Source organism: Heptranchias perlo, chromosome 2 (genome assembly GCF_035084215.1).
Source record: "Heptranchias perlo isolate sHepPer1 chromosome 2, sHepPer1.hap1, whole genome shotgun sequence".
Taxonomy (NCBI): Eukaryota; Metazoa; Chordata; class Chondrichthyes; order Hexanchiformes; family Hexanchidae; genus Heptranchias; species Heptranchias perlo.
In genome coordinates, this window is record NC_090326.1 from 84,629,698 (window position 1) to 84,656,379 (window position 26,682).

The following is a 26,682-nucleotide window of genomic DNA, read 5'->3' on the forward strand; positions in this document are numbered from 1 at the left end:
CCCCCCCCAACCCGTCTTCCGTTCCAGCGCCGGATGACGTCTCTCGCTCTCTTTCTCGCCCCCCACCCCTTGCGTTGCAGCTCCTGATGGCAGCCAGCCTGTCAGTCAGGCTAGTTGCCGGGCGCGAAACCCGCAGAGGACGTTAATCATCATCAATCAACAGCGATCGCGTCGGAAACGGTAAGTTTTGTTCACGTGGGTTTGCCATGCGCACCTTCACCCCCCCGCTGCCAATCCACCACCATTGTAAAATCGAGCCCTTGTTAATTGTTGTGCATCGAGTGCCTCATTGCTTCACATCTTAAGGTAGAAAGTCTGGTGACGCCATTATGCTGCTGAAGATGCAGCAGGGAGGAACTTCCACTTGCTGTTTTGATCCTGTCCCAAATCCTGGGGGCGTGGTTATTACCATATTAAGCATTTGCACCTGTAGAGGTGTTACCGATGCACCAACCCAGCATAAGTGCCAGAATCTCAGAGTGACACCTTGTCACTTTGAGAGGGGGGGGAGAGAGAGAGCGAGTGCCTTAGGTCGGTCTGGCTGAAGAGGAAAATGTTCTTCTTTGTCGCTGCCTCGTAGGCCCAGAATCAAATGGCAACCAATCACCCTAGGATAAATAACTGTTTGATTTGTGCTTGGTGGGGCCCACATGTGGCCTGGAGTGGCACCTACACCAGATTTCAGCAGGTGTAGCTACTGCTGGGCCTTACAGTAGCATATCTGATAGGAACGGTCCCGAGACACACAACCCCAAACTGGTCACGACAGAGAGAATGTGAGTGGAAGAAGCTATGGCTACTTTCATGTGATAGAAAAGCAGTGGAAACAGATTCTGCTCTCATTTCTGATCCCTCTGCTTCAACTACTCCTGACTTCCAACTCCAGGAAGCTCTGAGCTCTTGTATTTAAATTACCCCACAGTTTGTTATACATCCTCCATAAACTCTCATTGGAAAACAGTGCAAGCTTGAGAGGGCAGGAGAAACATCTTGCATTGTGCCTTTTTTATTGGCCTGTAAATTGCTCTGAGCGGCGAACCAATAGTAGTTCACCCACTAAGTTACCGCGTTCTTTTTGGCGGCAATTTCCTTAAAATCGGAGTTGAGAAATCAGCAGCGTTCTTTGCTGGGCTGTGTGAGTGGAGGAAAGGATCTCTGTCCCCTCAATCAATCAGCTTGAAGCAAGCCACGCTGTGAGAACCAGGAAGTGAAACTCATTGGCAAACCGTGCAGACTAAAAGTCAGGAAGTGCCCGATAAGGTTAGTATATGTACTATAAAAGGAGATAGAGAAAGCGAAATAAAGAGCAGAAAAGATTAAAGAATAAGATAAAAGAGGCAGAAAGAAAAAGTAAAAAAAAAATTTAAATTCTTTAATTAAAAACATTTTTTCAGCAATTTCAGCCCATTATGTTTATTGAGAAATCTAGATGAAGGGCCACGGTCCATAGTGCAAGACTTTGCTGACATTTGGACACTGGACACAGGGACCTGATAGGCAGCTCCAGTGCACAGCACTGGAACAGTGCAAATGGCAGGGGACATGGCGGAGGATGTGTTTCCCTTATCTCCATCCAATTTACATAGGTCTGCCTCCATGTGGGCAGCCAGATCTGCTTTGGACTGACAGGACTCAAGGCCTGAAAACAGTGGAGAGATGGGGACCTGATAGAACATATTCCAGAGTAGCCTCCACCTGTTACAGATCCCCTTGGAAAATTGGTAAGGGGGCAGAGGAGGAAGGAAGAAAGCCTAGTCCATGGCATCTGTGCCTGTGTCAGTGAAGAGATTGCTCCATTTGGGCTCCAATTTAACTTTGCAATGATAAGCAAATTAGCCTACAATTTACTGATTCATAGGTTTTAACAATCAGTTTTACCTTAATAGATATCTCATCTAAAGGGGTACCAGCAGTTTTATTCAGATAATTTAAAGAACATTTAACAATACTGCAACACTGTGATATCTGTGCAGTAAACAATTTGAGTGCCAATGATGTGCGTCATAACATTTTAGAATGGGAAACAACAGCCCTGAATTTATGCGTGAGTGTGGCGTGCGGCAGCTGGGCGAGTGAAAAGCTCACATGGCAGTGCCACTGCTTGAGGCCCTGAGAGATTTTAATTCCCAGGCCTCATTTCCATGTAGGAAGTTGGACTCCTGGCTGGGATTTCAGGCAAGGAGGCCACTGCCTGAGACTTGGGGGAATGGACCCTGGCGTAAAGTAAGTCATGGGCGGGGGTCTGGAGGGGATGTGGTCAGGAGAAGGGAGGGTAGCCCGAGGCAGGGGAGGCCCATGTTTTTTTGTGGGGCCCAGAGCTGCACTCCTACTCCTTCTGGCCCACAAAGAAACCATGAAAAAATTTAAATTACTAACCGTCCAGGGCTTCTTCTGGCTCTGCTCCTGCTTGCCACCAGGTTTCACTGGTGGGTTCGGCACTGTGTGTGATCTGGAGTAAAAATCGCGTCGGGGTCCTAATTGCATCATTGGACCCTGACTTTTACATATTAATGAGGCCCCTGCCTATCTGCGGCAGGCAACCCCGATGTTGCTGAAAACCCAGCAGTTATAATGGCGGCAGGCGGGAGCCCGTCAGTAACGGAGAGGGAAGCATGGCACCTCCATTTTAACCACCTGTTCCTGTTAGGCAAGCAGAGTTAAAATTGACCCGAACAAGTTTTGAACATTTTGAAAGTACATCTCCATGTAGTGGGATATATTCTCAGTGCTAAATGTTATGCCAAAATCTTCTTGTTAAATAAACTGATTTATGAAAATATACTTTTTTAATAGTGTATATATAGTTTCAGAGCATAAACAGCCAGCTTTATGCATATCTCTCCACTTTTTTGCATTAGTTTTCCAAGGTTAGCTCACAGGACAGTTGTCAATCTGCTTCAGTGTTGTTAACAAAGAAGAACACATGATGATTTAAGATTAAAACTACACATAGAGCCTGAAATTATATTGTGTGAATACCAGTGGAACATAGGAACAGGAGTAGAATTTTCAGCTTCTCGAGCCTGTTCCACCATTCAGTTAGATCATGGCTGATCAACACCTCAGCTCCATTCACCCGCCTTTGTTCCATATCCCCTGATACACTTGCCCAACAAAAGTCTATCAATCCCAGCCTTGAAAATTTCAATTGACCCAGCACCCACAGCCTTTTGGGGGAAAAGAATTCCAGATTTCTACTACCCTTTGTATGAAAAATTGCTTCCTTATTTCACTCCTAAACGGGCTACTCCTAATTTTTAAAATTTTTCCCCCTTGTTCTGGATTCCCCCACCAAAGAAAGTAGTTTTCCTGAATCTCTTTGTCATTTTAAAAACCTTGATTAGATCTCTCCTCAACCTTCTGAACTCAAGATAATATAAGCCAAATGTATAGAACTGATTGTCACAATTTAATCCTTTAAGCCCCGCTACCATTCTGATGAATCTGCACTGTACCCCCTCCAAGGCCAGTATATCTCTCTTGACGTTCGGTGCCGAGAACTGAATGCAGTAGTCCATGTGCAGACATTTAATGTGGCTCTTATGAAATTCTTTTGCTGTTATTTTAATGGAGGTGCTAATCCATTTTAAATAAGCAGGTTAACAGATTCATATGTTAATATTTGTCATTTCAAGATGATATTAACAGCCCCTTTTTTATTAATAAGGCTTTTTTTTATTCGTTCATGGGATGTGGGTGTCGCTGACGAGGCCAGCACTTATTGCCCATCCCTAATTGCCCTTGAGAAGGTGGTGGTGAGCCGCCTTCTTGAACCACTGCAGTCCGTGTGGTGAAGGTTCTCCTACAGTGCTGTTAGGAAGGGAGTTCCAGGATTTTGACCCAGCGACAATGAAGGAACGGCGATATATTTCCAAGTCAGGATGGTGTGTGACGTGGAGGGAAACGTGCAGGTGGTGTTGTTCCCATGTGCCTGCTGCTCTTGTCCTTCTAGGTGGTAGAGGTCGTGGATTTGGGGGGTGCTGTCGAAGAAGCCATGGCGAGTTGCTGCAGTGTATCCTGTGGATGGTACGCACTGCAGCCACAGTGCGCCGGTGGTGAAGGGAGTGAATGTTTAGGGTGCTGGATGGGGTGCCAGTCAAGCAGGCTGCTTTGTCCTGGATGGTGTGGAGCTTCTTGAGTGTTGTTGGAGCTGCACTCATCCAGGCAAGCGGAGAGTATTCCATCACACTCCTGACTTGTGCCTTGTAGATGGTGGAAAGTCTTTGGGGAGTCAGGAGGTGAGTCACTCGCCGTAGAATACCCAGACTCTGACCTGCTCTTGTAGCCACAGTATTTATATGGCTGGTCCAGTTAAGTCTGTGGTCAATGGTGACCCCCAGGATGTTGATGGTGGGTGATTCGGCGATGGTAATTCTGTTGAATGTCAAGGGGAGGTGGTTAGACTCTGTCTTGTTGGAGACGGTCATTGCCTGGCACTTGTCTGGCGCGAATGTTACTTGCCACTTACAGCCCAAGCCTGGATGTTGTCCAGGTCTTGCTGCATGCGGGCACAGAGTGCTTCATTATCTGAGGGGTTGTGAATGGAACTGAACACTGTGCAATCATCAGCGAACATCCCCATTTCTGACCTTATGATGGAGAGAAGGTCATTGATGAAGCAGCTGGGCCCAACCAGGGCAGTGTCCTGGTTGGGCCCAGGACACTGCCCTGAGGAACTCCTGCAGCAATGTCCTGGGGCTGAGATGATTGGCATCCAACAACCACTACCATCTTCCTTTGTGCTAGGTATGACTCCAGCCACTGGAGAGTTTTCCCCCTGATTCCCATTGACTTCAATTTTACTTGGGCTCCTTGGTGCCACACTCGGTCAAATGCTGTGTTGATGTCAAGGGCAGTCACTCTCACCTCACCTCTGGAATTCAGCTCTTTTGTCCATGTTTGGACCAAGGCTGCAATGAGGTCTGGAGCCAACTGGTCCTGGCGGAACCCAAACTGAGCATCGGTGAGCAGGTTATTGGTGAGTAAGTGCCGCTTGATAGCACTGTCGATGACACCTTCCATCACTTAGCTGATGATTGAGAGTAGACTGATGAGGCGGTAATTGGCCGGATTGGATTTGTCCTGCTTTTTGTGGACAGGACATACTTGGGCAATTTTCCACATTGTTGGGTAAATGCCAGTGTTGTAGCTGTACTGGATCAGGTTGGCACAAGTCTTCAGCACTACAGCCGGGATGTTGTCGGGGCCCATAGCCTTTGCTGTATCCAGTGCACTCAGCCATTTCTTGATATCACGTGGAGTGAATCGAATTGGCTGAAGACTGGCTTCTGTGATGGTGGGGCTATCAGGAGGAGGCCGAGATGGATCATCCACTCGGCTCTTCTGGCTGAAGATGGTTGCAAACGCTTCAGCCTTGTATTTTGCACTCGTGATGGACTCCGCCATCATTGAGGATGGGGATGTTTGCAGAGCCTCCTCCTCCAGTTAGTTGTTTAATTGTCCACCACCATTCACGACTGGATGTGGCAGGACTGCAGAGCTTTGATCTGATCCGTTGGTTGTGGAATCGCTTCGCTCTGTCTATAGTATGTTGCTTCCGCTGTTTAGCATGCATGTAGTCCTGAGTTGTAGCTTCACCAGGTTGGCACCTCATTTTTAGGTACGCCTGGTGCTGCTCCCGGCATGCTCTTCAACACTCCTCATTGAACCAGGGTTGATCCCCTGGCTTGTTGGTAATGGTAGAGTGAGGAATATGCCGGGCCATGAGGTTACAGATTGTGGTGGAATACAATTCTGCTGCTGCTGATGGCCCACAGCGCCTCATGGATGCCCAGTTTTGTGCTGCTAGATCTGTTCTGAATCTATCCCATTTAGCACGGAGATAGTGCCACACAACACATTGGATGGTATCCTCAGTGCGAAGACGGGACTTCGTCTCCACGAGGACTGTGCGGTGGTCCCTCCTACCAATACTGTCATGGACAGATGCATTTGCGACAATTAGATTGGTGAGGACGAGGTCAGGTATGTTTTTCCCTCGTGTTGGTTCGCTCACCATCTGCCGCAGGACCAGTCTGGCAGCTATGTCCTTCAGGACTCGGCCGGCTTGGTCAGCGGTGGTGCTACCAAGCCACTCTAATAAGGCTAATAAGGCTAAGGTTCCCTCAATGACTATCAGAACTGTTGTGGAGATGCCGGTGATGGACTGGGGTTGACAATTGTAAACAATTTTACAACACCAAGTTATAGTCCAGCAATTTTATTTTAAATTCACAAGCTTTCGGAGATTTTCTCCTTCCTCAGGTAAATGTTTCAAGATCTCCTTGAAGCCTACGCATTTATACATATTGAATAATACATGGTGTTTACAGACTGCCTCTGCAACTGCCCGTTGCCAAGGCAATCACCGTGTTCAGACAGAGAGGTGTCATCTGCAGAACCCCCGAATACACATTCAACAAAAAAACAAACAGGGAAAAAAAAACAGAGAAAAAAAAAGAGAAAAAAAAAACAGAGAGAGAGGCAGAAACATCCGGAAGGCAGAGAGAGCCAGCAAATGACCCATTATATTAAAAACAGATAACATTTGTTCGCTGGTGGGGTAACGTGTAGCGTGACATGAACCCAAGATCCCGGTTGAGGCCGTCCTCATGGGTGCGGAACTTGGCTATCAATTTCTGCTCGACGATTTTGCGTTGTCGTGTGTCTCGAAGGCCGCCTTGGAGTACGCTTACCCGAAGGTCGGTGGATGGGTTGTGTGGCGTCCACGACGCCACACAACCCTGCCACGGTAACCTCTGCAAGACATGCCAGATCATCGACACAGATACCACCATCACACGAGATGACACCACCCACCAGGTGCATGGTTCATACTCCTGTGACTCGGCCAACGTTGTCTACCTCATACGTTGCAGGAAAGGATGCCCCAGAGCATGGTACATTGGCGAGACCATGCAGACGCTGCGACAACGGATGAACGGACACCGCGCAACAATCGCCAAACAGGAGGGTTCCCTCCCAGTCGGGGAACACTTCAGCAGTCATGGACATTCATCCACCGACCTTCGGGTAAGCGTACTCCAAGGCGGCCTTCGAGACACACGACAACGCAAAATCGTCGAGCAGAAATTGATAGCCAAGTTCCGCACCCATGAGGACGGCCTCAACCGGGATCTTGGGTTCATGTCACGCTACACGTTACCCCACCAGCGAACAAATGTTATCTGTTTTTAATATAATGGGTCATTTGCTGGCTCTCTCTGCCTTCCGGATGTTTCTGCCTCTCTCTCTGTTTTTTTTTTCTCTTTTTTTTTCTCTGTTTTTTTTTCCCTGTTTGTTTTTTTGTTGAATGTGTATTCGGGGGTTCTGCAGATGACACCTCTCTGTCTGAACACGGTGATTGCCTTGGCAACGGGCAGTTGCAGAGGCAGTCTGTAAACACCATGTATTATTCAATATGTATAAATGCGTAGGCTTCAAGGAGATCTTGAAACATTTACCTGAGGAAGGAGAAAATCTCCGAAAGCTTGTGAATTTAAAATAAAATTGCTGGACTATAACTTGGTGTTGTAAAATTGTTTACAATTATCAGAACTGTATCCGAGGAGCACTTTGTCCCGTGGGCTAATGCTTACTGAGGCTTGACTAAGAATGCTCACTTCAGCAGTGACCCTTGATAGTCATGGTTGACAGCATGACAAAAATTGTCACCCTTAGCTGTAGTTTAAATTTCAGCATCCGAAAAGCTAGATGGTTGCAATTTTCATTTAAAAAAAATATTTCATGTTTTCTGGATCAGAAACCTAGTCAATGTGTGGTGAATTTAGAACCACATATTCGCCAGGAATTTCATTGGATCTTCCTGGCGCCGGTGAAGTGGGAGACGCCCCGAGGAAATTCCTGGCAATTGTTTTGATATGCTGTAAGTTTCGAAGGACTGTACATTATACTTGTAAGTGCATCTTATAGTTTGGAGTTCAGTTTGCATCCGGGAATTTAGATGGCTCATTTGCAGTCAGTTTCCGCAGTTTCATTTAAATTGTGCTTAAATCCAGAAGCTATTTAATAGCAAATAAAAAAAATTGCTTGCCACGAAACCACATGTCCCCTCATTTAGAATTGCATATGGATAAATTCTGTTTATTTTGCAAACTGCATGCCATCCTCCTCTGAGAAAATACTTGCCAAAGTCGATGTAAGATTAATTCTCTCAGAATCTGAGTTTGTCATAATTCTCTGTGAATATGCATTTCATAGCACACTTATCTACAGAATTGAATCTGAATATGTAGGTTATTTTGTTGGTGCCCACCATGTATGATGTTTATTGTATTAAACATCATGGGGGTAGACCTTGATTTTGTGCGATAGTGTAAAATGGGTGATAGGGAATCCGCAGCCCATTTTACATCTCGCCCGATTTTTATTCCCATTGACTTCAATGGAAATAAAAATCACGAGAGGTGTAAAATGGGCTGCCGACTCGCTTTCGCCTGTTTTATACTATCGTACAAAGTTGAGAAAGGCATGGATGTTAGGGAACTTGGGGAAATAAATAGTGATGTCTTGAGGAGTGTACATATTACAGAGAGGGAGGTGCTGGAAGTCTTAACGCGCATCAAGGTAGATAAATCTCCGGGACCTGATGAAATGTATCCCAGGACGTTATGGGAGGTTAGGGAGGAAATTGCGGGTCCCCTAACAGAGATATTTGAATCATCGACAGCTACAGGTGAGGTGCCTGAAGATTGGAGGGCAGCAAATGTTGTGCCTTTGTTTAAGAAGGGCGGCAGGGAAAAGCCTGGGAACTACAGACGGGTGAGCCTGACATCTGTAGTGGGTAAGTTGTTAGAGGGTATTCTGAGAGACAGGATCTACAGGCATTTGGAGAGGCAGGGACTGATTAGGAACAGTCAGCATGGTTTTGTGAGAGGAAAATCATGTCTCACGAATTTGATTGAGTTTTTTGAAGGGGTAACCAAGAAGATAGATGAGGGCTGTGCAGTAGACGTGGTCTACATGGACTTTAGCAAAGCCTTTGACAAGGTACCGCATGGTAGGTTGTTACATAAGGTTAAATCTCATGGGATCCAAGGTGAGGTAGCCAATTGGATACAAAATTGGCTTGACGACAGAAGACAGAGGGTGGTTGTAGAGGGTTGTTTTTCAGACTGGAGGCCTGTGACCAGCGGTGTGCCTCAGGGATCGGTGCTGGGTCCGCTGTTATTTGTTATTTATATTAATGATTTGGATGAGAATTTAGGAGGCATGGTTAGTAAGTTTGCAGATGACACCAAGGTTGGTGGCATTGTGGACAGTGAAGAAGGTTATCTAGGATTGCAACGGGATCTTGATAAATTGGGCCAGTGGGCCGATGAATGGCAGATGGAGTTTAATCTAGATAAATGTGAGGTGATGCATTTTGGTAGGTCGAATTGGGCCAGGACCTACTCCGTTAATGGTAGGGTGTTCGGGAGAGTTATAGAACAAAGAGATCTAGGAGTACAGGTTCATAGCTCCTTGAAAGTGGAGTCACAGGTGGATAGGGTGGTGAAGAAGGCATTCAGCATGCTTGGTTTCATTGGTCAGAACATTGAATACAGGAGTTGGGATGTCTTGTTGAAGTTGTACAAGACATTTGTAAGGCCACACTTGGAATACTGTGTACAGTTCTGGTCACCCTATTATAGAAGGGATATTATTAAACTAGAAAGAGTGCAGAAAAGATTTACTAGGATGCTACCGGGACTTGATGGTTTGACTTATAGGGAGAGGTTAGATCGACTGGGACTTTTTTCCCTGGAGAGTAGGAGGTTAAGGGGTGATCTTATAGAAGTCTATAAAATAATGAGGGGCATAGATAAGGTAGATAGTCAAAATCTTTTCCCAAAGGTAGGGGAGTCTATAACGAGGGGGCATAGATTTAAGGTGAGAGGGGAGAGATACAAAAGGGTCCAGAGGGGCAATTTTTTCACTCAAAGGGTGGTGAGTGTCTGGAACGAGCTGCCAGAGGCAGTAGTAGAGGCGGGTACAATTTTGTCTTTTAAAAAGCATTTGGACAGTTACATGGGTAAGATGGGTATAGAGGGATATGGGCCAAGTGCAGGCAATTGGGACTAGCTTAGTGGTATAAACTGGGCGACATGGACATGTTGGGCCGAAGGGCCTGTTTCCATGTTGTAAACTTCTATGATTCTATGATTGGTGAGTAGAGTTTCCGTGAGGATTCCCTGATCTCCCGCCGTAACTCCAGCAGAAGATCAGCGGAAGCCCCAAGGATGCCGGTGTAAACAGCCGATTACCCTGTTTCTCCTGAGTTTCTGCTAACCCTCCGCAAAAGGAGATCGAAAGAACTCACGTGGAAATTCCAGGTGCAGTAGTTTCGACAATGGCCTGCCAACGTCAGGAACTTGCAATGCTACATGCATTCATAAAGTTGGTGCGGATGATTCCTAGTTTCCTTAAATTAATTTAAGTCAAGAGGCAGTGGTTTTCTGAAAATATCAATTAATTCTATCGCTTAGGTGGTTGTATCTAATTAATTCTATTCCTGTTGTAGCTTTCGAACAGTGAAATGGCCTGCACTCGTTAGCTTTAATTTGAGTTCAGAGTGTTGGTTTAATTTTGAAGGAGAGATGAGATTAATGGGAACAGAGGGAAAGTGAGCAACATCACAGAGCATCTGCCAGTAATAATATTTCTTATTGACAGTACATAATATTGTTTGCATATGTTTTTCAGCTGAAAATGCAATCATTATATTTTAAAATATTCTGAGAGGTTGAAGTGGACTGAAGAATTTGCAGAAGACTTTGGCAGGGGAGGCAGGTTGAATGCCATTTAGTGTAGCCAGGGAAAGGGTATATTTAATATTAAAGCTAATTTGACAGCTTTGGAATCGAGGAATTGAAGGTTTTCTCCTGACTTTTACGTTATTTTTAAATTCCAAAAGAAGCCACAGAATCCCCAATTCACAGGTGCATGCTTCCATTAAATCATCTTGAAATGTACAGTCAAAACTGTCTACGTCTGGAAAAAGAGGAATGTAAGTGGAAGCAAAATGTAAAAATCTCTGAGTTATTGCGGATAAGTTTTGACAGTTTGACACAACTATTGACTGAGCTGGACCGCATTTCTATACCCCTTTTGCATCATGGAAAAGCGCTTCACAGCCCTGACTCAAATCTTGCTCAGTTCTGCATAGTTCACAGTAGCATTGCAGAAACATTAGAAACAATAATGGGTGATTAGGAACTGAATTACAGGCATATATGGAGGTCCCCTAATAGGTTCTGGGGATGGTGTGTGCTTGAGTGACTACATCACTCATGCACATACTTGTCTTCAAATCAGACTGGGACTGCAGACACGTCTGACAAATTCACCCCTGAGCATCCATTATTCAACATCTTGTAAGCCACATAGTTTGCATTTGCTTTGGTAACATTTTATATTGAGTAATAATGTATTGTTCAATTTTAATAGGGCAAAACACTTGGAGGCAAAAGTACTGAACATAATTTTGAGGGGGCCCCTTGAGATCCATTAAGGGTGGTTGTCACATGATGACTTAGAGTTATTTGTGTTTCAACTTGAATTTTTGATGTGGACTTTAATCTTCATTTTGCTCTAATTGTGCTTTTTATATTAATACCACACAGTGAATATACCAGCTAGGAGTTCAGCATTTATTTAAAGTATGTGGGGCTCAATACCATTGGGTTAGGAAGGGAAGAAAATCAACGAAGGCTTCTGCTCCTGATTGCTGTCCAGTGACTGCTGATGGAAGCCATGTGTGTGAACATGTTGGCCGGTGATAGGATGGGAAAAGCTGTGATGGCTGCCTAAGTGGAATAGCCTGCCAACTCTCACCTTCTAAGCTCACGAAGAATGACAAGGGAGTGGAAGAAACCAACGCCAGCGCAATTGTATCTCTTTAGGTGAGAAGGAAGTAAAATGGAATCCCTTAATTGATCTTGTGGGGCCTCTTCAAAATGTTATTCCTTCCCTAGAGACTGCACCTTGATGTGGGAAGGCTTATGTGCTAATATGACCCTGATAGCTAATCTGGTGGGAGAATAACTCCTGTTAGAGCTGCCCAAGCCAGACAGGTTGAAAAGCAGGAGCCAAGGCAGTCCACCAGACTTCATGATAGTGGGTTGTGAGTCGGGCTAATGACCTATGCACGTAAAAATGCCTTTCGTTACGGAAACAACCCAAAGACAAGATGAGCCTTTTACACACTTGCAAATCTAAGCACAACTGTTTAAAAACCACAAACTACTGGATGTAAGGCAAAGCCTACACGAAAAAACTGAGCATAATTTGACAACGTCTCTCAGAGAGCATAGATAAGGCAGGTGTGGTAGTGGATAAAAACACATTGTTGCAGCACCAGGTTTCTTCTGAGGTTGGACATAAAGTATGTCATTGGGACAGTGCTTTACTCTGCATGTGACCCACGTTGTACCTGATCTAGAAGTACTTAATGTTGACACTGAGCGGAAAAAGGTGTTTAATCCCCAGTGCTGATATTACTCTTTGCTGACCACAATTCAATGAAAAATACACACCCAACACATTTTTAACAAGCATGTTCTATTTGTAACAAAATATGATATTTGCCTGTTCACTTTGACATAGCTATGGAAATGACATAAGATGATCCTTGCAGGTCAGAAAACAGTTCTGTCCTCAGTTTTTGGCAATCTAAAAAAAAATCTTTTTCATCCCCTCACCTGTTTCCGACCCTCTCCTCTCCCTTGCTGGGATATGGCTCCATGGGTGATGGCCACCATCTGGTACTTCACCTGAGCAGCCATTAAAAATGTGTGAGTCTTGATAGTAAGTGCTGATAGGCTATTCGATCATGGGGGATGAGACAGAGGAAGAGAGAGAGACTGTGCAGCTACTAGGAAGCATCAGAGATGACGCAGGTGTCACTTCTCCCTCTAAGTGGCCCCCTTCCACCCCTCACCACTATTCCCTGTCCCCATTTTATGTCCAAGAGAATTAGCTCAGCATCTCTCTGCCTCCTTTGCAGTCTTTATTTTAAATAGTAACCTAAATTGTTCTGAGAATACAACAGGGTTGGTTAAGCTTTGATTTGATTTGATTTGATCTGAACGGAAAATAATAACTGTAAAATCTACTCTAAGCCCACATTTAATGCAGTTTTGAAACACTTGTGAGTACTGTAAACTGACATTCATCAATGTGTTTTAGATAAACTGCTTCCAAATAAGGACACAGCTTACACGCACGTAATTAGAAGCAACTTTATTTGGTTATCCTGTTTCTTGAGCTAGTGGTATGTGCAAATGAAATTGTGTTGAGTGATCAGACTCCTTGAGGCAGATTGGTAATGTTTCATCACTCGTGAAGCAGTTAATTCATCCCTCCTAGCCATTTTAAAGTTCCTTATTCAGTAAACAAACACAACTGTTTGTTTTTGTTGGTCAGTTAGGCAAGTCAAATGAAAGGATCAGCAATTTCAATGCTCCAATTACACTGCACCAAACAGTGTGATATCAGGTTAATGTTTAAAAACAATGTGAGAGGGCAGCTACAGTTATACTGCCATTTGCATTGTTGTTGAGTGGGGAAAACCAGAGCTCCACCCGTGAACTCAAATGCATGTGTGGAACTCTGCTCACTGGCCATTGACTGGGTGAATTTGGAATGAGAGGTGCCAGCTGTTTTTACAGTCATAAGTAGTATACACTTAACTTCCTGAGTTCTTTCCCAACCTTATAACAAGTCAGGGATGCATGAATGCACAACATTAAGAATTTGATGTCACCTTTTCCAAGTGGTCTGCTAGTAGAGGTGAACTGCAAATATCACTGCATTATGTTACCCATTTGGCTTAAGTGTGGTACAAAACATTGTGCCATGCTGGCACCAAATATGCCATATAATTGGAACATAAAATGCCAATTTGTCGAGAAGATCTACTTGAGCAAAATGATGCACTGCAGCAACTCGCCAAGGCTTCTTCGACAGCACCTCACAAACCCACGACCTCTACCACCAAGAAGGACAAGAGCAGCAGACACATGGGAACAACACCACCTGCATGTTCCCCTCCAAGTCACACGCCATCCCGACTTGGAAATATATCGCCGTTCCTTCATCGTCGCTGGGTCAAAATCCTGGAACTCCCTTCCTAACAGCACTGTGGGAGAACCTTCACCACACGGACTGCAGCGGTTCAAGAAGGCAGCTCGCCACCACCTTCTCAAGGGCAATTAGGGATGGGCAATCAATGCTGGCCTCGCCAGCGACGCCCACATCCCATGAACGAATTAAAAAAATGTGTTTCGGCCAGCACTGATAAGGGAATACTGTACATGCTATATAATAGAATGACTCTTATCTTGGAAGGAGTTGCAAACCAATTCATTGCAAAAATCTTACCCGTTTACATTTGTTTTGAAAAAGGGATAAAAGTAAATTTTGAATGTGAACACTAAAGTTTACCTGAATCCCCACTTTAGACTAAATGGCAAAGAATACAGCTTGTGTTGAGTCATTGTATTCCGAACACACTGGGAGAGACTGCCACCCCCTCCTTCCCCTATATCTTAGTTGGGATGAAAACATACAATTTTAATCACAAATAATTGCAAGGATTCACAGAGACTTCGTAAGCTACATTATGAAGTTGGCTTTGAGCAATTTTGTGGTCACAGATGATGTACTTGAGTAAAATGTGTTTTGGCCAGCACCGAGAGGGGAATATTGTACATGCTATATGATGGAATGACTCTTATCTAGGAAGGAGTTACAAACCAATTACACACTGAAGGATTAGAGTGACATTGAGAACCATGTAAGTGAAGTATCACCTCCTGAACCCTACTATCTCTTACTGCTGGTAATGTATTCAGAAGTACTTAATGCTTTACAACTTAAATGATAAGCTCTTCAGCAGCAGCTACATCCGTTCTACTTTATAATATTCAGTGACCAGAATGTAGAAGGTGAATTTTATGAATGAGTAATTATAGATGAATCCCATAAGGTTATGCTTTAAGCTATGATTTAAATAACCAAAAAAAATGTAAAGGCTGAATGTGTCATTGGAGCTTAAAGACGCTGCATTCAATATATTAATTAACAGCAAGTTCTGGGAGTGTGAGGTTAGGCTAAATATCTTAATGCTCCCAGCCTTCCTACACCTGGAAAATTGCATAATGATTGAGGCTTTGATCAGGAGGTCAAGCATTTATAATTAATTTTTTAAAAAAGTTTTTATGCCAAAATACATGTAACAGTTCCTAAAATATATAAAGCTGTGTTTTCATAAAGTTTGTCTTAAGATTGTTGTGGGGCTTTTCCAATAAATATTCCTTTACAGTGAATTACCATATATCTATTTTGTGTTAAATGTTCTTAATTGCTATTTTGTGTGCAATTGATATCATGACATGCCTGTGTATGCTTTAATTTGGCATTTTTATAGTCTGCAGTTCAATGATATCTTTGTCTTTCTTTACAAACAGGTGCATGTGCTGAAGTGGTCACTGAGTAAAGAGAGCCACTGTGTTCAGGCCATCTCCTCAGGCCAGTACTATAACTTCATTTACATAAACGTGAGTGTGAGATACATTTTTGAAATGTTTGCACTGAAAGCTCCCTTTATATCACACTGGTGGAGATAATTATGACAGAAGTAGCAATTGATCCTTTTTCAAGATTTCTATGTTGTATTCTTTTATTTGATTTGTAGTAAGGCCAGGACTCTGGCATTTTTAAAATGGAATCCATGGCTCCTGCTTCTGTCGAGTAGAGCCTGTAGGCAAAAGCAAATGTGTACCTCTGACTGTGAGCATTACTTATTAATTACAGATTTAAACTGGTTTCTGCTTGTTACTTTCTCGAAGGGATTTCTGTGCGTATGTGTGTGTAGGAGTTAGGATTTCCAACCCTCCCGGATTGGCCTGGAATCTCTCGGGACTGAGGAGCGATCTCCCAGGCACTGCTGCTCGTAGCCCAGGAGAAAAGTACTTAGTACTGATGGTTTGCACCTGCGCACCTTTATAGTCCAGAGCTGCACACTGCACTGCTATTGGTAGATAATTCCTAATTCCCCTCAGCTGCCAAACGTCACCTCAGTGCTGTGTGTCCACACTCTTTCAACAGTGAACTGACTGGGGTCACCTCCTTCTACAGAATTTGGTGCTTGTGTGTGTCCGGCAGTTATCTTTCAAGGGGTAGTCTCCCGCAGCGTCAGACTTTAACAGGGTATTATTAAATATATTCACACTGCATTAGTTGAGTTTAAAAAAAAATTGCAAAACTTCATCCTAACTTTTCAGATTCAGGTGGAGCGATGTCTATCACGTGGCTGCTGCCTGGGACATATCCTCCCAGTAATTTTAATGGTATCATCATAAATGTTATAGCTATAATAAATATATATAGCCTCTCTGTTGAAAACTTGCAGGTTTTTGAATTAATCAGAACTGCAATGCATACGGTCAGAGATGCACTGTGGATGTTTTGTTTAATTTAAAGCTGCCGGCTAAGAGATTAAAAACATAAACCTTAAGGATTGGTGACTTTAACTATGCAGTCAGAACCCCTGAAGAACTTCCATGAGTAGCAGCATTCATGCACTATGTGCCTAAAGCCTTGTTTCTTTTGAATGGAAGGGGTTGAACAATGAGTCTCCACACCAATTTCATTTCTTTGCCCTGCAGGCAGTGCCTTGTGTGGGCAACAAGCCAGGTATAGCAAGGGAAAGAAAGGAAATTGTAAGCATTGCTCTGGGGTGGGCTAGTACACTTCCTGCTGCACAACAGCAGCAACAACTTGCATTTACACAACATAGTAATATAGTAAACGTCACAAAGCATTTTGCAGTGGTGAATGGGCCCTCCAGCGCTGGTAGAATTCGAAAGACGAGGGAAAACACAAAGGGGTAGAAATTGGTCATCAATGTGCCTGTTTTTTGTCCAGACAATTACCCATTTCACAGGGCTATGCCTGAAAAACATCCAACGCCATATTGGCCTCGGACGATTTTCAGGTGTCCACGGCGGCCACGTAAGGCCGGCGTTAGGCTCCTTGCATATGCTAATGAGGGGTCTAACGTCTGTTTTAGGACCCTTCTGAGAATGAGCAGCCCCGTGTGGAGCAGGTGTTGGGCCTGCAGGTTTTCCAGGTGTGGATGCGGCCTAGCAATCGGCCACCACCAAAAAGGTAAGTTTAATCATTTTTTTTTAATTGATGTAGAGCCAGGAGGAGCAAGAGTACTCCTGCCAGCTATCGGCCCTTCTCCCCCACCCCTCTCTTTCCGGCACTTACCTGAGGGCTGCTGCTAGTGAGACAAGTGTCCCAACATCGATTGTTTGAAGTGGACGAGCTGCCCGTGGAGGTGTGACAGGTGCCGGAAACTTGCCCACATTAATTAGATGAGGTGCAAGGAACAATTTCTGGTCTGCGCAGCGCTGAGTCTGGGCCCAGATGAATTTCTACTCCAAAGATAGGATTTGAGGAGGCTTTTAAAGGCTGGGGGAGAACAGCAATGGGGTGACGGGTTTAGGGAGGGAGTTCCTGAGAGCAGAGCTGAGATAGCTGAAGACTCTGGTATTGATGGTGTAATACAAGTGGGAGGGGATGCATGGGAGGCCTGAGTTGGAGGATTGAAGGGATGTAGCGCTGGAGAAGGTTGCAGAGATAGGTGGGACGAGGCTGTGGAGACATTTGTAAAAGAGGATGAGGATTTTGAACTCCATGTGTCAGGGGACACGGGTGATGATGCAACAGAAAGAGAGAGAAAAGGAGAGAGAAGTGGTGTTACTCCTGCCAGAGGTTAATCAAGCTGTTACAAACTTGTGACGAGCATAGCTGCTTATTTTACGCCTCAATTTTTAAAGACATAACTAGCGATCAGGAGTGGCTAATGTTCCCTCTCCCTAACTCAGGGGAGTTGAGGCTAATTTTAGCGCTTCGACTGCCACCTTGCTGAGATGAGCAAACTCAGCACAGAGCGGGGAATCAAACGTTTGACCTTCCTGGTATGTCTGGCTCAGTTTGTTCGGATATTTACACTGATCGCCTCTGCTTTTAGTTTATGGGAATTTAATTAAATATTTACCTTCAACAGGGTAGTTGTGGAGGTGGTCACAGGAACAGTCACATGATCAGATGTCATGTGATCAAACCTCCAGGAATACTTCCAACCAGATTTGGCAACCCGAGTAGGAGGCTGAAGCAAAAATACAGATCCTGTCTGGGTTTAGCTGCTAGCTACAAAGGACAGCCTGCCTCTGTTTATATTAATAGTATGCTTGCAGACAGATCCCTATCAGGAAAAAGTTGCTTTGATTAATTGCTCAAGGTATGCAGTTTGCCACAGTGAGAAAGAGATTGAGCTGTAATATCAATTCCCTTAGGGGTTTCCTGCTAGGTCATCTCAAAATTAGCAAAGTTAATTTGTGACATGAAGACCTTGAGATAGCTGCTCATCTTTAATTCATTTCAGATGAATTGTATTTTCAGATAGTAGCAGTGAGACATATCTCCATGAGCATCAAGGCACTATTCTTTACTTTATTTGGTATAACTCATGATGTGGAGATGCCGGTGATGGACTGGGGTTGACAATTGTAAACAATTTTACAACACCAAGTTATAGTCCAGCAATTTTATTTTAAATTCACAAGCTTTCGGAGATTTTCTCCTTCCTCAGGCAAATGTTTCAAGATCTCCTTGAAGCCTACGCATGTATAAATGCGTAGGCTTCAAGGAGATCTTGAAACATTTGCCTGAGGAAGGAGAAAATCTCCGAAAGCTTGTGAATTTAAAATAAAATTGCTGGACTATAACTTGGTGTTGTAAAATTGTTTACAATGGTATAACTCAAGTGATAAAAGGATAGTTGGTTAGCCCTGAAGCCTGCTATATCCCATTCAATACACATGTGGGATTAAATTTCACTTCATAAAAGGCATGGGCCTGCTTACAGAAGTTTCCTTTTGCAATCAGCACAAGAGTGTTAGGAAACGCCCTGAATTGTATAGGGTAGATGTAGAGAAAGTGTTTCCAGTTGTGGGGGAGTCCAAAACTAGGGGTCATAAATATAAGATAGTCACTAATAAATCCAATAAGGAATTCAGGAAAAACTTCTTTACCCAGAGAGTGATTAGAATGTGGAACTTGCTACCACATGGAGTGGTTGAGGCGAATAGCATAGATGCATTTAAGTGGAAGCTAGATAAACACATGAGGGAGAAAGGAACATAGGAACAGGAGTAGGCCATTTAGCCCCTCGAGCCTGTTCCACCATTCAATGAGATCATGGCTGATCTGGCTGACCTTAGCCCCATATCCCTTAATACCTTTGGTTAACAAAAATCTAACAATCTCAGAATAAAAGGGTATGCTGATAGGGTTAGATGAAGTAGGATGGAAGGAAGCTCATGTGGAGCATAAACCAGTTGGGCTGAATGGCCTGTTTCTGTGCTGTAACTTCTATGTAGTTCTGTGTAACAATAACAAAATGGTGTTATATAGATGTTATTGGACATGTGTGTAATGTTGTAAAACCAGAAAATACTGGTTTGTTAGCATCTGAAAAGAGAGAAAATAGGTTGAAGTTTCAGATAGAGGCCCATTATCAGAACTGAGTAGGGAAGGTGGGCAAGTGCCTTTATGGAACTGGCTAATAAAAGTGGGGAGGGAAGAAAAACAGATAATAGACAGAGTTAAATATGTTAACTGTGAGTACAAAGAGACAGCTTATGGGTTTAATAATCTGTGAGTGGATTTTTTAAATGCAAAGAGGGGAGAGGGAGGGTGAGAAATGAGAGGAAGAAAGGGAATAGGAGAAGCAAAGGAGGAGCGGAGAGGAGGAAAAGTGGAGGGGATGAAGAAATAAAGACAGACAAAAATGGGCATTGCATTAAAAAGTAACAATACCGTTCAAATTTACACAAATTTTAAAAGCAATCTAAAGGAAACTCGTGTTTTTGAGAGATCCAGTATCCATAACCTGAAATGTGGGAGGTGGGAGGGAGAGAGAGAGCCAATCACAATGAAACCTCCCAGTGGGATGACCATGGCAGCAAGAGGAAAGGTTGGCTCAGGCACTACCAGGGAGCGGCATGGCCATCCCAATTGTAGCCGTGGTGGTGCGAGTTGTTGGAACAGGAGAAGCGCGAGCACAAAAACCTGAGGATCCCCTGCAAATATTCTGGAATGCTCCAGCGATACTGCGATAGCAGGCACCAGGACAACCATGATGGCGACTGGGATAACCATGGCAGTGCCGGTGGGAATCAAGTGCCCATAACCCATAGGAAATGATGGTAAAACCCTGACAAATATGAAGGAAAAAATTCCAGGAGAAGCAGAAGTGCCTGAGGCTTACTTAAAACACCAAATAGGAGGTTGTAAGGAGGCACTGAAGGTTTGGTCAGGTATCAGGAAAGGTTCACAGCTATAGGAAGGTAAACCGGATGGCCTGAACGCCAAAACAATTCAACTTTAAATTAATTGTGTTAGCTTTTCAAATTAAAAACTTAAACTAAAAACCTAAAGAAAGCTTCAAATGAAGACTTGAAGAGGAGGAAGGGCAAAACAAAATCAAAGCGGATACAGGACACCAGCACCATACATCTCCAAGGGTTGTGGTGGAGCTGGATGATGCGCGAGAAACTCGACCGCACCACCACTGGAGGCCATAATTACAGTGTGATGTTTACAGAGGCAAAACCCATTCTAAATGCAGATTTAGGAATAAGCTAACTTAAAAAGTGACAAAACGTGACAACAAGAATTCAAGTGGTGCAGGCAGAAAGCGCATGCAAGTGTAAGATATATAAGTGTGGTTTGTAAAAGTTTTGGGACATGTCCCTCACACTTCAGACATTATACATTTTGTATGAAACACAAACAAATCATAATTGAACAGTCTTGAAAAAAGTATATAAAAAGAAAAACCCAGTCAATTCCTGCTGCATTTCTTGACCTAGATAAGAGCCAAGCAGCTGCCAATCCTGAGAAACATCAAGAAGTAACATTAATTGGCCTCTAATTGACCTCAAGGATGTGCCTTTTTCAGCCATTTTCCCACAGGAAGTACCTGACCACTGATCTTTAAGGGTCAGGCTAGATTAGCGGCTAAATATCACAAATGTTTTGCAAAGTCCAGACTTCCCCGGAGCAATGCCACATACGATTAGCTAGTATATTATAAACAATAACACATGTAGGAGTGCAAAGCTAGGTGGTAACACAACTTGGTATTCAAATGCTGTTGATAAATTACTTCTTCCTTGAAATTGCATTAGGAACATAGGAACACAGGAACAGGAGAAGGCCATTTAGCCCCTCAAGCCTGTTCCGCCATTCAGTGAGATCATGGCTGATCTGTGACCTAACTCCATAAACCCGCCTTAGCCTCATATCCCTTAATATCTTTGGTTAACAAAAATCTATCAATCTCAGTTTTAAAATTAACAATTGAGCTAGCATCAACTGCCAGGGAATACAACCCTAGTTTGTGTAATCTCTCATGGTAATTTAACCCTTGGAGTCCAGGTATTATTCTAGTAAATCTACGCTGCACTCCCTTCAAGGTCAATATAACCTTCCTAAGGTGCGGTGTCCAGAACTGAAGTCAGTTGTGTGGTATTAATAGCAAAATCATGAACCGGTTTGTATGAAATTCCTATGTCCACTATTTTAATGAAGTTGTTAAATCATTTAAAATAAGTAGGTAATTGCCTTTATTAAATTGCGAGCAAAGGAACTTTGTGCCAATACATTAAGACATTTGTTATTAATATCGCCCAGCACGGTCTCAAACTGGTGGTTTACAACATAATTTAAACCATCGATGTTTTACTGCCTTGCAACATACTCTTAGCATTGTGTCACTCTCTGTTTATAACATATAATAACAACTTGCCTTTAACTTAGAACGTCCCAAGGTGCTTCACAGAGGCATAAGGAAAAACAGATGCTAAGCCAAAGAGGCAGAGATTAGGAGAGGTAACTAAAAGCTTGACCAAAGAGGTGGGTTTTATAGAAGGAGTGGGAAGTGGAGCAGCAGAGGGGTTTAGGGAAGGAATCCCAGAGCGTGGGGCCTTTGTAGATGAAGGCATGGCTCTGAATGGTGGGGCAAAGGGAGGGTGGGGGGTATATAAGAGGCTAGAGCTGGAGCAATGGAGAGCATGGGGGAAGAGTGGATTGTAGGGCTGGAGAAGGTTATAGAGATAGAGAGAGGCAAGGCCAAAAAGGAATTTAAACACAAGGATAAGAATTTTAAATTTGAGATGTTGGAGGAGTGGGAGCTAATGTAGGTCAACGAGGACATGGGTGATGGGCAAGTGGGACCTGGTGCTGGATAGGATATAAATGACGTGAAGTTTATGGAGGGTGTGAGGCCAGCCAGGAGAATAAAATGGTAAAAAGTTAAAAACAGTGGATGTCCAAAGGGACCTAGGGGTTCATGTACATAGATCATTGAAGTGTCATGAACAGGTGCAGAAAATAATCAGTAAGGCTAATGGATTGCTGGCCTTTATATCTAGAGGACTAGAGTACAAGGGGGCAGAAGTTATGCTGCAGCTATAGAAAACCCTGGTTAGACCGCACCTGGAGTACTGTGAGCAGTTCTGGGCACCACACCTTCGGAAGGACGTATTGGCCTTGGAGGGAGTGCAGCGTAGGTTTACTAGAATGATACCCGGACTTCAAGGGTTAAGTTACGAGGAGAGATTACACAAATTGGGGTTGTATTCTCTGGAGTTTCAAAGTTTAAGGGGTGATCTGATCGAAGTTTATAAGATATTAAGGGGAACGGATAGGGTGGATAGAGAGAAACTATTTCCGCTGGTTGGGGATTCTAGGAATAGGGGGCACAGTCTAAAAATTAGAGCCAGACTTTTCAGGAGCGAGATTAGAAAACATTTCTACGCACAAAGGGTGGTAGAAGTTTGGAACTCTCTTCCGCAAACGGCAATTGATACTAGCTCAATTGCTAAATTTAAATCTGAGATAGATAGCCTTTTGGCAATCAAAGGTATTAAGGGATATGGGCCAAAGGCAGGTATATGGAGTTAGATCACAGATCAGCCATGATCTTATCAAATGGCACGAGGGGCTGAATGGCCTACTCCTATTCCTATGTTCCTAATATTGAGTAATCAAGTCCAGGTGGAGGCAGGCAATATTACGGAAATGGAAATAGGTGGTCTTTGTGATGGATAGGATATGGAGTTGGTTGTTCAGCTCGGGGCCGGAGAGCACAGAGAGGTTGTGAAGAGTCTTGATCAGCCGGAAAGTTAGGGAGGGAGGGATATGGAGAAGATGGTGAGGGTACAGTGTTTGTAGCAGGGGCTGAAGACGACCCCTATTGGCACATTTCAATTATTTGACATGCCACAATTATCTGCAGTATTCAATATTATTGAAAGTAACTTGTAAATAAGAATAAAAACAATTTTTTTATGCGTTGTATGAAAAATAATCATTGAGAACCAATAATATCTTCTTGTGCATCCTGTTAGGAAACATTAACACATTAGACTCAGAAATGGAATCTAGAGGAATCATGGGTCTACTGTTGGCAGATGCCATTCTCTCGTGAATCACCAGAAAATGGGTTATAATACTAATTATGTTGCGATATTTGTTTCAATGAGTTACATATCTTATACCTGTCAGCATGACGGTAGCAAAGAGGAAAAATGCAATTGCAGTAAAAAAAAATAATTTGGCAAAGTAATTCATGACCACTGAACAGTTTTCCTCATCATTGCTTCTTTGAGCCAGAAAGTTTGCAGCCATTTTTTGAAACGTTTGAGAATAACATTACATAACTAGCTCCTCACATTGCTCACTGCAAAAGTAATCAAAAATACATAATTTTTGGAACCAGCTCAGATTAAAGCAGAATGGGATTACTACAGTAAGCCTGGTTCAGCTGATATGTTGGACAATATGTGCATGGCTATAGAAATGATTCCAAATCAGACACATAGGGCCCGATATTACCAGGGCGGCGGGTTCGCGGCGAGGGGGGCGATTGGGCGCGTGAGTAACGCGCCCGTTGAAATCAGTCTGCCCCGAACACAATCACAGGCTGATTGGATCCACTTACCTCTTGTTCCGGGTTCCCCGCTGCTAAGCTGCGCGGCGGGCGGACTGCGCATGTGCAGTAAGGTCTGTCAGCTGGAGGAGCTCTATTTAAAGGGGGAAGGCTGCTCCCAGGTTTAATGATGCCTCACTCCAGGTATCATTGGATGGGGTGAGGAGGAGGGGGAGGACAGAGATCTTCCCCCCGGAGGGCGGGAGGAAGCGGCCTGCCTCTGCCACCAAGAAGGCCTGGCTCGAGGTGACAGAGGAGGTCACCTGCACCACCAACATATCGCCCACCTGCATACAGTGCAGGAGGCACTGCAATGACCTAAGTAGGTCAGCCAAAGTGAGTACACTTACTCATTCCCCTACACTCCGTCTGCCACATCACCGCCCCCACCCCACATCTCCTTCTGCACTGCCAACACTACTCTGTCACATCACCCCTCACACCCACTCAAACCTCATCCTCATCTTACCTGCACTTACTCACCTCGCCATTACTCATCCCGCCACTACCACGCAACCCAATCCTCATACAATCTCAAGGCTCTATCTCATACTCACCCTCTCGTGCAACTCTTTCACGGTCAGCCTCACTCAACCTGCCACTACCTGTGCTGCAGCCACAGGGCATGCATCACATATGTGCAGTAGGCAGCGTAAGGCAAACGTGTCGTGAGCATGAAGGGGATGCACAAGGGTGTTTGAGGGTTTGTCATGGTTTTTACTTCTATTTAATTTCTGACCAACTCACATCACATATTATATTGGCAGCACTACTGCCACGTCTTTGCGAATCTTGTCTGGTTTGTGCAATAATGCCCGTTCCTGAGGATCACAATGAAGACCCACAACTGATGCCACCCATTGTGTCATCCCACAATCTTTTCGGACTCGTGCTGCAGATGGTGTCAGCACGCATGTCTTACTTGCTCCTCTCCCCGCTCCACAACTCAACCCGTCTCCCTTTGTCATTGCAGATACCCAAGAACTGGAGCTGGCATCGTCTGACGACGACGAGGAGGAGGAGGAGGAGGAGGAGGACACTGATAATGAAGCCACACCGTCACTCGATTTTATACTCGCAGCCACCAGCTCAGAGACTGACACTGCGCGTCCTTTAGAGGCTAGGTTAGAGGAGGGTTCTGCACGTGGTAAGACACCGAGCACAAGTGCGCAGGAGCCAAGGTGTGGGGAACGGATAGCACAGGTGCCAGCTTGCCAGAGGGCGAGGTCAAACAATGGTTCTGCTGGTGAGGAGTCAGCTGTTGACTTCGTTGGGCCAAGCTACATACAGAAGAAGGCTGATGGGCGAGGTTGTGCATGCGGTTCACCACGACAAATCTTGACACCCGCTCAACAGAGTACTGCGGGGCTCCACCAGAGCAGTCCAGGCAGTGGAAGCCTTGTTTTAGAGCGCCTATGGTGTGCTCGATGATGTTTTGAGTGGCTGCATGGCTCTCATTGTACGCCTGCTCTGCATGTATGTGTGCCTGCCTGACCGGAGTCATGAGCCACCTCATGAGGGGATAGCCCTTGTCACCCAGTAGCCAGCCTTTGACTTGCTGAGCCGGATCAAAGGCAGTTGGGATGTTGGACTGCCGCATAATGAAGGCGTTACGACTGCTGCCAGGGTGGTGGGCATTGACCTGCATGATGCGCTGCGTGTGGTCGCACACCAGCTGTACATCGAGGGAGTGGAACACCTTTCTGTTCATGAAGATGGCCAAGTTGAGATGTGGAGCACACATGGCAATATGCATGCAGTCAATGGCACTCTGCACCATGGGAAAGCCTGCAATGTGAACAAACCCTCGTGCTCGCTTGTTCTGCTTCTCTCAAGAGGGAATGTGATGAACCTGTTGCGTAGTTCGTACAGTGCCTCCAGGACCTCCCTTATGCAGCAGTGCACTGCAAACTGCGAGATGTTGTTCACATAGCCAGCAGAGGTCTGAAAGGATCGAGAGCTGTAAAAGTTCAGCGCCACGGTTACCTTGACAACCACAAGCAATGCTGTCCTTGCCCTGCTTTGAGGCTGCAGTTGTGGCTGCAGCAGTTGACAAATCTCCGTAACAACCTCTTTCGTGAACCGCAGCTGTCGGCTGCACTGATCTTTGCTCAGGTTGAGGTAAGAGTATTGGTCCCTGAAGGCCCTCACGGGATATAGCCACCTGCTCAGTGCCCTGCGACCTCCTCCTCCTCCTCCCCCCTCCCCCGCCTCTCCTTGCAGCTTGACCTGCTCTGCGTGGCCTCTCTACATGCCCCTAGTCATGTTCTATGCCAAGCGGGAGCCTGAACAGGCCACTCGTGGTTGCCAGGAATCTTGTTCAGCACACTGTTGTAAATGACACCAATATTAATGCTGGACCTGCCAAACCATTCTCTATATACTCTGGCAACTCTCTCCAAGTATGGGAAGCTTCAACAAATACTTACAATTGTACCAGCAGTCAGAAGCAATAATCCAGCAAATAACCTGCAACACCTGCATGATTCCTTTAAATAGCGCTGGAGAGGGGACCTCCATGCCATCTAAGACATGTTCAGCTGTTTGTGGTTAGGACAGTGCGTTGGCTGGAGCGTTGAGTGCCAAAATGGTACCTTTAAATCAGGGTTGCA

General features: G+C 44.6%; 1 protein-coding gene across 1 annotated transcript in view; it reads left to right on the forward strand.

The window, feature by feature from the left end:
- crppa (CDP-L-ribitol pyrophosphorylase A) overlaps positions 1 to 26,682 on the forward strand; it is a 324,300-nt gene that overhangs the window by 108,300 nt on the left and 189,318 nt on the right. Inside the window, exon 7 of the mRNA XM_068003843.1 lies at positions 15,471 to 15,560. Within this exon, the coding sequence (XP_067859944.1) occupies positions 15,471 to 15,560 (90 nt within the window). The remainder of the gene's footprint in view (positions 1 to 15,470; positions 15,561 to 26,682) is intronic.